Here is a 13419-nt window from a genome sequence, read left to right on the forward strand (position 1 = left end):
CTGCTAGAGAATGACAAAGAGCTCAAATTATTAAATCACCTTTGATTTGACTGCTGAAGTTTATTTTGGGGTACAGTATAGGAAATCAGCCTGTCTGTCAGCTTGAAACTATCTTCTTGTAGAAACCTTGTATAGTTTAAATAGTCTGTCTATTCTGTTTTCTTTTTTGGTTTTTAAGAATTCCTTCTTGGAAGTTGTCTCTTAGCATAAGTAGACTTCTGTGGCACTATGCTAACTGTACATTCTTGTACTGTGCAGGAGTTTTGAAATACCTGATAAATAAGCTACCATGTTTCCCAATGTTTGAAATGCCCATTTACCCCTGCTCCCCATGTAAATGCAGACACATTATTATGTATATATATCTTGCCCGCTAATATGTGTAATAATTAATAGGATAGTTGAAATCAGAGCAGTCAATCCAAAAAAAGATATAACCTCTTTTGGTAGTCACTTTGAACTTCAGTGTGAGAGACCCAGGTTTAAGTGCAAATGAGTACAGGTCTGGTATGATTTACTGCAAATACTTGGACCTGTAGAAGGATATCTGTTTCTTAATAGTAAGTTCTCTTAATTAAAATTTTGTATTCTGTGTTTGGTATTAGTTCGTATATTGCTGTTTACTGGAGCATGTCTGATAATTGCTATTATAGATCATCAGCCATAGTGTTTTTACATGGCATATTTTTATATGGCAAAATACAGAGGAAAAAAAAACAGAAATAGTTGTGGTTGGATGATTTAGTCAAATAAAAGTAGACAGAGACTCTCAGAATTTGCTGAAAGTCAAGAAGTTAGTCAAATGAAGCACATTAGAAGTGTTGTCTTTATCAAGATTTTTCTTCTGGAAACAGCAAAGCAACCATACCATAGGATTTCTGTGAAAATGTACATTATTACTACAGATTCATGAGGTGTTATAAGCTTAAGAAACTTGCTTAAGATTGTTCTTAGATCTAAGTTAAGATCTGGAAAAGCAGAAGGAATATTCTTGGAAAAAACAGTGACCATGAAAACATATTGTACATCGAGGTATATTATATATATTATGAGGCTGCTGTGTATGCAGAATTTCTAATGGCAAGTGAAATCTCTCTGGTATTTTTGAGTGATAAAGGTGAGTAAATGAAAAAAAATAGAGTAGCAAATTGTCTTAATGAAATGCAGATACACTGGGGCTATGAAGAAGCCACTCCTGCTGATTGTTGTCATGTAAGCATAGAACTGTTTGAGCAGAAACTTTGCAAAGAAGGAAGTGTGCTGCTTATTATACCTTATTACACATCAAAGCTCTTGCCTTTGGATGCTTCCTGTATTAGACCTTTGGAAAGTGTTATGACAAAACACCTGGAGTAAGTGGGTGATGGACAGATGATGAGCTGTTCACACTGCAGGGGGTTTACAAGGCCTTACTGTATAGGTGTGTTAGCTGATTGAACCTTTTGAAAAGGTTAGCAGAAGCAAGGCACTTGCTGGTAGTAAGGGTGACTGCATAAGACAATTCAGAGCTACAATTCTGAAAAGAGAGAGGGAGAGACTTCTGCTGTTTCAGTGGTTGTGAGAATCAAGATGACGTGCATTTAGTGATGAACTATGAAAAACTGACTACTGATTAAAGGTAAGAAAACAGTAAGGCTTGCCTTCACTGCTTCAAAGCCATATAAAGAATGCACCAGGTTTTACTGGAAGTAATTATAACAATTCAAAATTAACACATTTTGTTCACTGTATCTTTCAGGGGTTGATGGAGAAGTGCATCTTCTGCATAGAAAACACAGATCCTGTTGATAATTTTAGGACTGTTTATCTGTACTTTTGTCAGAGTTTTAATAATTGTTACAGTCCTGTTTCTTGGCTTCTTCCTCTTCGGTTGTTAATATAACAACCCTTATGCTTCCTGTTCTGAGGCACTGCCTAAATTTCTGCCAGCACAGTCCTCATTTTACACAATCTTCATCCATTTCCTTATTTGTTTAATGTAAATTCAAATATTATTTAGTCATCAATGATATTTTCCCATTATATTCTTTCATAGTGGCATATTCATCATGTCTTAGAAGCTAATGAATGACAGATCTAGGGTTTGGTGTTTCCCAGCAAAATAAGGAACATCAGCTAGCAGTAGCAAAGTTTTCCTGTACCCTGATGTCCATGTGGGAGCCCAGCTTGGTAGCTGAGGCTCATGTCCTTGTTGAGGCTTTCAGTAATGGCATAGCAGTATTGATGTTACTTTGGGCAGGTGTCAGATGAATGTTGCTTTAAAATGCTTTTCGAATAAAAATTTGAAGTCTCTGTCCTAGTAATGGCAGCCATACTAAGAATAAATGTTGGTTCTAATAATATACTTCGTGTCTATTGTTTAGTTCTTTAGCCACAGAATTTTAGCTGATAACAGTCCGTTTATACTTGTAGGCTTATTTTAGTCTTATATGTTGTTGGACATAATAATACAGAACAGCTTAGTAATTGCAAAAGAGACTTCATTGTGGTTTCTTTTCTCTCATGATGGTGATTGTTGTTGTTGTTTAGGAAACCTGAATTGACTGACTCTGCCTCTCTGCTAGAGACCTTCAAGTTTCTTGAAAATGCAGCTGCAGACTTTAGTGATGAGGAAGATGAAGAAGATATTGAAGGAAGAGAGAAAACAATCATTGATACCGCAACAGTGAGTGGAAAAAATAATTGAAAAAGTTACGAAGAACAGAAAAAGTGAGATTAATGAGGTGCCTATAAGCAAAGTATATGACTGTGTATGTACACATGCAAGTCATTAATGCATCTTTATGATGTTCTGTCCAAGCATGTGTGCATAAGAGGAATTCTATATGCATTTCTAAGTTTTTGCATACAAGTTATGCTTTGCCATCTTTATTGCTCTAAGTTAGATTAAATTTTTCTAAAATTGTCTCTTTACTATTCCATACTGACTAGTATTTTTGATGTATGCTGGAACACAATTTTTAAGGTATCAATGTCCTTTTTTACAGTTCTCAGCTTAGTTTGAAGGTATTGTTCATAACATTGCATGTCAATAATTATTCTTGAATATTTATTAAAAAATTAGTGATACTTAAAATTACTTGAAAAAAATTGTGTTAGAGTACAGAACTGAAATATACTCGTATTTATAGCTTGTGGAAGGAGAGGTGTAACTGGAAGAACTCTAATGTAGTTAAGAAATTTATTTGTTTGTTCAGTCAAATGCGTTAACCTCACTCTTGATCTATACTTTGCTATATGGTTTGTTCATATGATCACATAGATACATGCAATCAGTACTCTTCTTTAAAATTAACATTTATTCAGTGAATTGTATTTCCTAAAAATTGAAGAAGATAAGAGATTATGGATGTAATTGTTTTTATGGTCAGTTTTAAGAATTAACACTAAAAAACCGATTAGTTTATGGCATTTTTAAAGGGGATCTTTTCAGATCTTTCCTGTCACTCATAGACTGTGAGCTACTGTCTGAGACTCTTCCATATCTACTGTAATTCAGTATGTTCACTAAGCCTGCTGAAGAAATGAAGCTTGAACTTTAGAATTGCTTTAGGTTTAGAAATTGGTTTACTTTATGTAGAGGAAATCCAGTCAGTCATCCTCATGAGCTGTGGGATGTTGGGCTATATATGAGTCTTTACAGACTAACCCTTAGCAAGGGTCCAAGTCAAAACATTGTGTTTAATGTAAATTTTCTATTTCTATAGAAGTAAAAATTGTGGTACAGTTTTCATGTATCATGGCATCAGCTTACCAACTGGTCAAATAGCTGCACCGCACAAGTTTTTTGCCTTCTATTTATTTTGCAAAATAATACATATGCACAACTCCAGCACCTCCCATCCCCACTTTGTATTAAAATGAGGTTATTAGTCTTTCATGCGTGCACAATTCTTCTCTTGAATTGGGTTGGTGGTCTCGAATTGGGTCAGTGGTCCCAGGGATGAAGTCAGGAAAGTCTTCATCAGGTCTCTGTGACCTCTGGCACAATCCAAGGCTCCCTGCTTCATGATGGAGTCCAGGTGCTGGGCATTATTCTTTTGGTTTCAGTATGTTCCTATAATGGTTCACTTGCTCCACTTCTTTCTTCAAATGAGCTCATAATATTACAATTAGCTGTAGCTTAAGCATCTAATAACCATTAACTTATCGCTGGTATATCTAACTTCAGTATGAATTGGTTCTAACCCTCAGCTAAAATCTTAACCTTTTAAAATCATGATTCAATAGTATTAAAGAAAAATATAGTAGTGGTGTAGATTAGTGTAGGTTCATTTTCCACATGATGATTATTGATGGTCACAGAAAGAAAGAGTTACACACAAGTTTCATTTTCACTTAGTAGTTTGAAGTCTGCGTACTATTCCAGATTTGCTTATTAATGTGTACTTTTCTGCTTCCTCTTTTACTTCTTGTTTGGATTTTGCGTAGAGGACAAGACAGTACTGCTTGGGTTAAAGATGTGTTTGTAACTTAATTTAGCATTTTTTCCCCTGTCCTTTCTGATCCCTCAGATTGTAAGGAAAAGAGTGCTATCTGACAGCAGTGAAGACAGAGATACAGAAGAAGCTTTGAAGGAGTTTGACTTTTTGGTTACCTCAGATGATGGTGATGGGGAATCAAGAAGTTCAGGAGATGGAACAGACTGGGGTAAGAAAATTTGATGGATCATACCAGGAGAAAAAAAAAAGTGCTGAGAATATATTGTGACTGATCAGTTCACTGAATGAGATCTCTGTCAGGATCACAGCATCTTTTGATTATTTCTACTATTTCTATTTTATTATCAGTAAATAATTGGCAGACTGAAGTCTTCTTGATATAATATTCTCATTTTTTCTGTAAACTGCTTCAGTGTGAAGATTCTTCAAAGTTTCTGCCTCAGGTTGTTTTTTCTTTTCTTTAATTCTAAGGCAGAGAGAATTTAAAATTTATGAGTGGTATTTCAATATATTTTTCTAGTGACCCATGCACATGAAGGGCTCTGATAAAGCTGTATTTTACAATTATGATATGAAAGTTATTTTGTCATCTTTGCTTTCTCCCACTTGGATGCAGAGGGCAATGTGAGTCATAAAATCCAAATTAGTTGTACTCTTACTGTGGATTAATAATTTAGTTAATATGAACTCTTCAGCTGCTCAAACTTTCTTTTATAATTTAGTAGAATAATATATCTTTAAGTCCACTAGTCCTAGAAAGACATTTCACAAACTGCTCTCTGTCCTTTGAGGTTTCATGTCTTGCAACCCAGATTGCCGCCATCTCCACTTTACCTTGACATAATTATTCTGCCTAAACCCTCAGTATAGAGAAGGGGAGAAAGAAGAGAGCTGGTTAAATATCTTGATGGGAAGTTGTTTCCTACTTAAGCTGCTCTAGAAAGTCTTAAGGATAGTTGGACATGGAACTATTGAAGATGATGGGAAATAATCGAGCTTTATAATGGAGATACAATGGTGACAGACTGATAAGCCATGGTAACTGTGACTCTCACATCTCCAAGATGCTGTATTTCACTGAAGCCATGTCCATCTCCTGGTTGGACTCCAAGTTATTTTTCAGTGTGGTATAGTCTCTTCTTAAGAGGATGTTGTAATATTATTAGATACAGCAGTCAGTATTCTATTCACCAAACAAATCTAGAAATACTGCTCTTAAAAAAAAATGGATACTGCTCTTTAATACAAAAATTTTATCAATTTATACAGGGTTGGTCCAGCTGTTGCTTGTTTCACCAAAAAGTCAGTATGCCAACAAGAGCTTTTTGTTCTCAAATTCACACTTCTGGTTTATTTTTGCTTTCATTGATGACAGCTGAGTAAAAGTGAGCAGAAGTCTAACATTTAAAATAAGTTGTTATTAAAAGTTGTAGTTTCATTTCCAGAAATCTAAAACAGGTTTTTTTTTGAGTTGGAGGTGTTCATGTTTTTCAATTACTTCTTTCACAACCTATATCTTTTATGGTTACTATATAAGACTAAGCTTCTTCAAGGAACTGCCATTATAAATCACTTTGGTCAGCTTAAGTGAAACTGTTAAATGTAGTACAGTAGAGTGATGTTGTTGTAGTGAGGGACAGCAGCAAACAGAAGGAATTCTTTCCTCATTTTGGATTCCAAATATTATTGTTCGGTTACAGTAATCTCTTGAACCCATTCAGCTTGAAAGGTCCTCAGATGTTTTCTGGTAATTTTTAAGCTATTAAGCACTTGAATAGCAGTAGTTCAGGATCCACTTCTGACGTTGAATAGTATCTGTGGGACATGTGGGAAGCTGGGACAGTCTGTAGAAAATGAACATATTGGGTGTTTTCTTGGAAGCAATCTAATAAAAATCTCTTTAAATTTTTTTTTTTTCTGTAGGAGGGAAAAAAGTCTTGTCTAGCCAGGGAGGAAAAGCATGATTAAAACTTTTAACCTAATTCCAGAAAGTCTAGATACTTGTTTCTCTGAAGTATGATTTTCTCATATCTTTTTTGAATTCTTTTTGCAATTCTTGCTCATTAGTGGTAATTGAGGTATATGCATTAAGTGGGCATGACGTAGCCTATAGACAATCTATTTTAGAGTCTCTCTTCAGCTTATTAATGCTTATTTTCATAGCTTTTCTTAAAAGACTTAAACTGCTAAACTTTGTCTTAAGTTTATCTGACACTCCATGAGTATAGGATCATGACTGAAAGGTTCAAAGGAGTGAGAGAACACCTTAAAAAGTATCTTCTCCCTCTGTGATGCAAGTCTGAGCAGAGTCAGGCTCTGTTTTCTCAACATCTGTACATCAGGTAGTTAGAAGCCACACTAAGATGCCTAAGATGCCTTTTTTTGGCGTCACTGAACTCTCACAGTAGTCTCAGCCCCTCCTTGAAGCTCATCTGCTCCAGCTGCCTGAACAGTCTTAGTGGCTCCCTTAGACTTGCTTCACTATGCCAATAATAGGTACTTAGGACTCTACCTAAGAGGTTTCTCAGCATTAAAAATATTGTATTGGATACAGTACTCAAAATTGTGGTCCCACAAGTGCCCAACACAGGGGGACAATCACTTCCCTCACCCTCTTGGTTACATTCTTGTTAATACAGCCCAGGATATTGTTGGTTGCTTTTGCTGCAATAATATGTTGCTGAATCTTGTTGAATTTGATGTTGATAGAAGATCCCTAGGTCTTCTTCAGCATTATTCATTTTTGACTAATCAGTCACATTAATAACCCATTTGTGGTTTTTATCTTCTGTCCAGTCATAGTGACTCCTTCAGACTGTGTTTAATAATGTTGTGATTCCTCTACAGACATTTAAGTTCTGCAGCTTAGTCCAAGGATAAGTTTATTATTGCTGTTTGTATTTTGAAAGATCTAGAATAGCTTATCGATGTAGAAAGCAGACTTGGTCTGAAAGGATTTAATCTTTAAATAATATGGTTAAGATTTTAATGAGAAAAACAAAGCAGAAAGATAATGCATTTCAAAGATTTTGGAGCTGTAATGGTCATGGAAATATATGTGAGGAAGAGCTGTATACTTCCCCTCCTCTCGTGAATTAATTTTCTAAGCTGCCTCAGGACAGCCTCCATATATGGAAAAATTGCTTGGGGGATTTGAACTCATATAACATTTTTTGTTCAAAATCTCCAAATACTGTAGAACTGGAAGGATATTTCTATTCTGTATCATGTCACAGAGGAAGCAATTTGAGGGAGATGTTTAGGAAAAAAAAAACAAATCCAAACCAAAATGTGGGGATCTTTTTTCATTAGGTATGCTGAAATGTTTTGGACTTTTTTTTCCAAAGATTACTACCTCAGGCCTTCATCTTTTTGTGAAGTTTCATGGCTTTAATGCTCTAAGGGTTTATTTAAACCATGATGACATAAATATTGTGTTGCAAAATTATTTAAACGTGCTACTGCTTTGTGTAAATGACAACATAGCACAAAGGCAATAAAAAGAGAATTTGAAATGCAGTAACACAGCATCTGAGTTGTAAAATTATGTTGACGAGTAACATAGCTGTTTCTTCTAGATATAAGAATTCTTCCCCTGGAGGAAAGAAAAAGCTGAAAAATGTGTCCTGATTTATTGTAAAGTAAATGTCGCTTACATTTATGGACAGCTATGTGCTTGGTTATGGGAATTAAACATGTGAAATTTCATCTCAATTCTTTAATAAGAACATTCTGAGCAAAGTGGAATGTGAGTAGCAGTTTTACAGCTTTCACAAGCTTGGTGCTATTTCTGTCTGTTTAAAATAAAAGACAAACGTTGACAGCAGCTGTTGCCTCCTTCAGTGGAGATCACTTGGTGACATTATTGAAAAAGGATGTTTCATTTGTTTCACTTTGTTTAGAAAAGGAAGACCAGTGTCTCATGCCTGAAGCCTGGAATGTCGACCAGGGAGTTATAACCAAACTCAAGGAACAATACAAAAAGGAGCGCAAGGGGAAAAAGGGGGTGAAGAGTAAGTGGAAAACATTGCACCTTAAAATCATAAATCTCACATCTTTCACACCCTTAATTCTATCTCTCTTTCAATGTTTTCCTAAAATTACTTACTCTTTTACTTTGCTGCTCCTGACTGCTTTCCTGTTCACCAGTTCTCAGGGGTTGAAATTAATGACAGATGATCAATTTACCCGATAAATAGTTGGATTAGATATAACTTCTTCCAACCAAGTGTTGGGTTAGTTAAAAATTCTTGCTTTGAGCATGTTTTATACTTTGGTTGTTCAGATATTTAAATTGTAAAAGACATTGTTTTAATACTTCACACTTTAATACAGAAGACTTCAGAATCCTTTCTTAGCTGGAAACATGCCAGTTTCACAGGAAGAGTTAAAGTCTCATATATAAATAAACAAAGAAAGAAACCAAACTGGTAACTCTCTTGAGTATCCTATTAGATAACAGTGGGAGAAAACAGGTTAATTTCTACCCCTGTTTATATTTGACATTCACAACATGAAAGTCATGCTGTCATCATAATTTGTTATGCAGGGCTCGAAATAGGAAGCAACTATGACCATCAGTTTATTTGTAAATCACAGGATTTATTTATTGACTTTCATACCTCTGGGACTAGCCTTCAAAAAAGTTGGGTTTTGTTATTGAAAAAAAACCCAAAACTGAACAGTATCTGAAATGCAGTTTCTAGCCCTGTATTTTTTTTTGTTACATTTCTTGAAATACAGATATGTTTTGTAAAATCAATGGGTTTTGATAGGTAAGCCATAAAATTTTTTTAACTCAGATGGAGAGTTTAAAATGAAACACTGTATCCATGGCTGTGTTTCAAATACCTAGCCATATTGAGAATTCATGTGTGAAAGATGTATATTAATAATATTGCATGTAGCCTGGTCAGAAATTTCAGGGATGTTTCTCCCTTTGTGGTAAGATGCTTATGAATACCAAGGAAATTCTCACTTCCAAAGAGATATGCATAATGATGTAAATATGTCAGACCCTCGCATTGAGGCTGTCTTGTTTTATTACTTTTTGTACTGATATTCTCATTGACTGCTGCTCAGCAGTTGGTTATGTGGCTGAAATTATGATGAAATACAGAAACTAAATATCTCTTTTTTTCCAAATTAAAAACAAACAAAAAAAGGACAAATCATTACCATGCTTTAAATTTTTCAAGTGATATTTTGTCATCTTTGGAATCATTTAATTTACTGCAAGTTAATTGCAAGTCTGACAATAAGCTGAGCTGGCTAACTAAAATGTTCATGTTTAACAAAATTGATTCTAAATTTCTTTATGGTTAAGATAGGCAGGGCATGCCAATATATGATTACAGTGAAAGTGGTTTTTGTAATTTGTCTGTTATTTTTAAAATATACAGACACGTTATGTAGTTCAGGGTAAATAGCTGTGAGGTTAGTTTAGCAGAAATGATTTAATCCAAGTGTTGAAATTCTGTTCTTGAACAGTTGTTGTCTTTTTATTTTTGATTATAAAACTTAATTGTTAATATAGGTTTAGACATTACTGGAATATGTTTTATATCATTATGATAAAAAATCACAATGTAAAGGCAGCACTCGGACATCCAGTGCTCCTTCATGAAGATAACTGCTGCTCAGTACCTTTTGGATTGATTTTATTGGTTTGATCTTGGGAGACAAAGTGGTTTACTGTAGCAGTGAAATTAAGCATCTTTCCATGGACAAACCATCATTGGAGGGGCATCAATGCAGAAAAATCAGGAAGAATCAGAGCCTGTTTTCAGTTATTCATAATATTGCACATAGTGAAGAAGAATGTGAGGGAGGCTGTCTGGAGAAAAAAGAAGGGACTAAATGACATTAAATTTTATAAAGTTTGTTTCTATGACTTTAATTTCATCATATATGGGGCTTAGCCACTGAACTGCTACTAAGTAAAATACTGTTTTTATAGTAAAACAATCTTGCAAAATCCTTCTTAGTGTTTTTCTGGATTGAGTAATATTTTGGTGACAGACAAGTTAAATACAATTTAGTTTATTATCAGTCATTATGGTTAGGGTGGACAAAGTAGTGTTCGCAACTGCATTAGTAAACTCATGATTTTGCAAGGCTGTAGTAAACATTCCTGTGAAGTAATAAGAGAATAGAATCATAGAATGGTTTTATGAGAGAATACATATATTAGAGTACACTACTGTGTTAAAGCTGCTTAAAAATAGCTGTATTATTTACTGGTCTAGGAAAAAACATAATGGACTATGGGTAAGACATTTTCCCATTCTTAATTAAACTTACAACAGGAAAAACTACCGAAGATATGTTTCAGCCTCAATCCTATATAAAACAGTCAAAACAGGGATGTGGGAAAATGATGGAGCAAAGCACAGGTAAGTGTCAAGAAGGGCATGGGTCTTCACCATATGTAGCTTCAGGAAGTAGGCCAGTGAATCCAGTTCCATTTTTATTTTAATATAACTTTTTGGATTATATAGTTCACGATACTACACTACTGCAAAAATAAATTTAAATTATAATGTTGTCATAAGAATATGCTGCACAAAATACCTGATGCACAAATTCTAAAATATTCATGGATGTCAGCTATTGTTTTAGCAAAGTAAATATTCTAATAATCTGAAGTGTGACTCAGTTGGCGGCATTCTTCAGTATCCCGTACAAGTAGCACTATGAGTCCATACATATGGGGAAAATTGTGCGTTCACAATTCTCAGCTGCTTCTATCACTTTCTTCTCGAAATTCATTTCATGCTGGATGATTAGTTACTGCTGAAATAAGTGCTCATTAGTTTTTCTGTGGTAATGTCATAATGCAAGGTAGGATCCATTATTGCATGTGCTGCTGTAGCATATCTGATATAAGGAGTGTCATCGTGAACTATGCCTAAACCCTTTAATTTTTTGTTTTTTTCTGGTTAGGGCCCAACAGGTCAAAGCTGCAAGATATGCTTGCAAACTTGAGAGATGTTGATGATCTCCCTTCATTACAGCCATCTGTTGCACCTTCTTCTAGGCCCAGTAGTTCAAGGCTTATTGAACATGAGATAAACAGGACGGATGAAGGTAAATATTAAAAAAGTGAATACCCCTTTGTAGAGAGTGGATGTTTATAGTAACTTCTTAAGGATTATCCTCTCTGACTTTCCAAGCACTTTACAGATTTCTGATTCAGTATTGCAAGTTCCAGGTGTGATAAATGACATTCCCATTCCTCCATTATGGTCACTATTAGTAAGGTCAAGACACCTACCTAAGTTCACGTCTTGGCTGAATACCTTTCAGCATGATGGAAAAAAATAATTTGGTACTTAGTGGCTTTGTAATATGACCATCCTAAATCACTTGCTTTTGTGCTCAAGCTTAGCTGACAAGTCTGGACCATAAACTCTGAGACATAAGAGCATCATGTTTTTTCCCATTGACGTGATTTTAAATGTTTCTATGTATATATGTACACACACAAGCATGTCCTTTTTTCCCAAGTGCAGAGATAGAGGCTCTGCAGGTAAACAGAGATGCCTTACTGTAGCTTTCAAAAATATGTGTAGTGAAGCATGATTGTGTAGTGAATCATACAGAAGAACTTGCAGCTTGCCAGTGTATTAATTTCCATATTGTGTTCCAAAAATTAGGAAGAATTCTCATAGGGGCTAGTCGAAGTACGGAGAGCCAGGCATGCATCTTTGTAATGAAGCACTTCTATTATGCCTGAAAAATGCTGAGTCATCTATTTGATTCAGTATTTGAATTGCTATAATATAGAGCATAATAACATATAGTATGTGAAGCTATATTAGTTTGCCAAATATGGCAGCCTTACAGTACCTAAAGGGAGCCTGCAAGAGAGCTGGAGAGGGACTTCTTACATGGTCATGTAGTGACATCACAAGGGAGAATGGTTTCAGACTGAAAAGAGGGCAGGTGTAGATTGGATATTAGGAAGAAATTCTTTACTGTGAGGGTAGTGAGACACTGAACAAGTTGTCCAGAGAAGCTGTGGATGCTTTGTCCCTGTGTTCAGTAACAAGTTGGATGGTGCTTTGAACAATCCCATTGAGTGGAAGGTGTCCCTGCCCATGGCAGGGGGCTGGAACATGATGATCTGTAAGGTCCTTTCCAACCCAAACCATTCTATGATTCTGTGATATCATGTGCTCTATTAAAATGGTAAATATGTGTTTTGAAAAATGTGCAAAACATGAGTTCCACTTAGCAGTCTTTCAGTGAGAATGAAAAAGTAGGTTGGCCAAGTTATAATTAAGATGTATAAAAAGCCCTGGTGTGTGGAATAGCTACCAAAGATCTCAGTAGTTCCGCTTCCTTCATGCTCAGTGGTTTTCTTCATGAAAGAAGGGAGTAACTTAGCAACGCTTTGTGAAGTGGAAGAATTTTTTGTTGAATGTTCCCTTTCCAGCTTTTCTCACATGTACTGAGAGCTGTATTAGCAGAGCTCTTATTTTCATGTCCTTTCAGTAATGTGTTTTTCAATTCAGAGACTCAAATGGATTCTCACAAAAAAGGACAGCTGATTGTAAGCAGTCTGAATTCAGTATTACTATTAGCTGTGTATTTCTTTATAAAGCTGAGACACCATATTTTGGGCACACATTTTTTTATTCTAGTAAGTTCTCAAATTTGATGTCCTGTATGTATTGTGTGTTGAGTGAAATAATTGTACTGTGAGTTCAAAAGACAGGAAAAGAGAACGGTAGTGTAGACTTTGGGGTGGAGAAGGTAAAAGGTGTTTGTAATGAAAAGGTAATAACTAAGAGACCTAATCAAGGAGCAATGCTTCAAGGGCTTTTATTTGGGCTGCTCCCACCAGCTGTTTTTATCTACATTTTTGTTGCTTCTTCAGCATCTATTTGCATATTTTGTAGTTGAGTTGGGGAAGGTGTTTTCTGTGTTACTTGTGCATTATATGTGGATGAATGATAGCACATCCTTCCTA

General features: G+C 35.3%; 1 protein-coding gene across 2 annotated transcripts in view; it reads left to right on the plus strand.

Annotated features, from left to right (window-relative positions):
- The window catches only part of STRN (striatin), a 68607-nt gene that overhangs the window by 33845 nt on the left and 21343 nt on the right, over positions 1-13419 (plus strand). For both annotated transcript variants that reach the window (XM_053937771.1, XM_053937772.1), the window contains 4 exons: positions 2530-2665; positions 4515-4650; positions 8345-8455; positions 11388-11531. In XM_053937771.1, the coding sequence (XP_053793746.1) occupies positions 2530-2665; positions 4515-4650; positions 8345-8455; positions 11388-11531 (527 nt within the window). The remainder of the gene's footprint in view (positions 1-2529; positions 2666-4514; positions 4651-8344; positions 8456-11387; positions 11532-13419) is intronic.

Source organism: Vidua chalybeata, chromosome 3 (genome assembly GCF_026979565.1).
Source record: "Vidua chalybeata isolate OUT-0048 chromosome 3, bVidCha1 merged haplotype, whole genome shotgun sequence".
In the NCBI taxonomy this organism is placed as follows: Eukaryota; Metazoa; Chordata; class Aves; order Passeriformes; family Viduidae; genus Vidua; species Vidua chalybeata.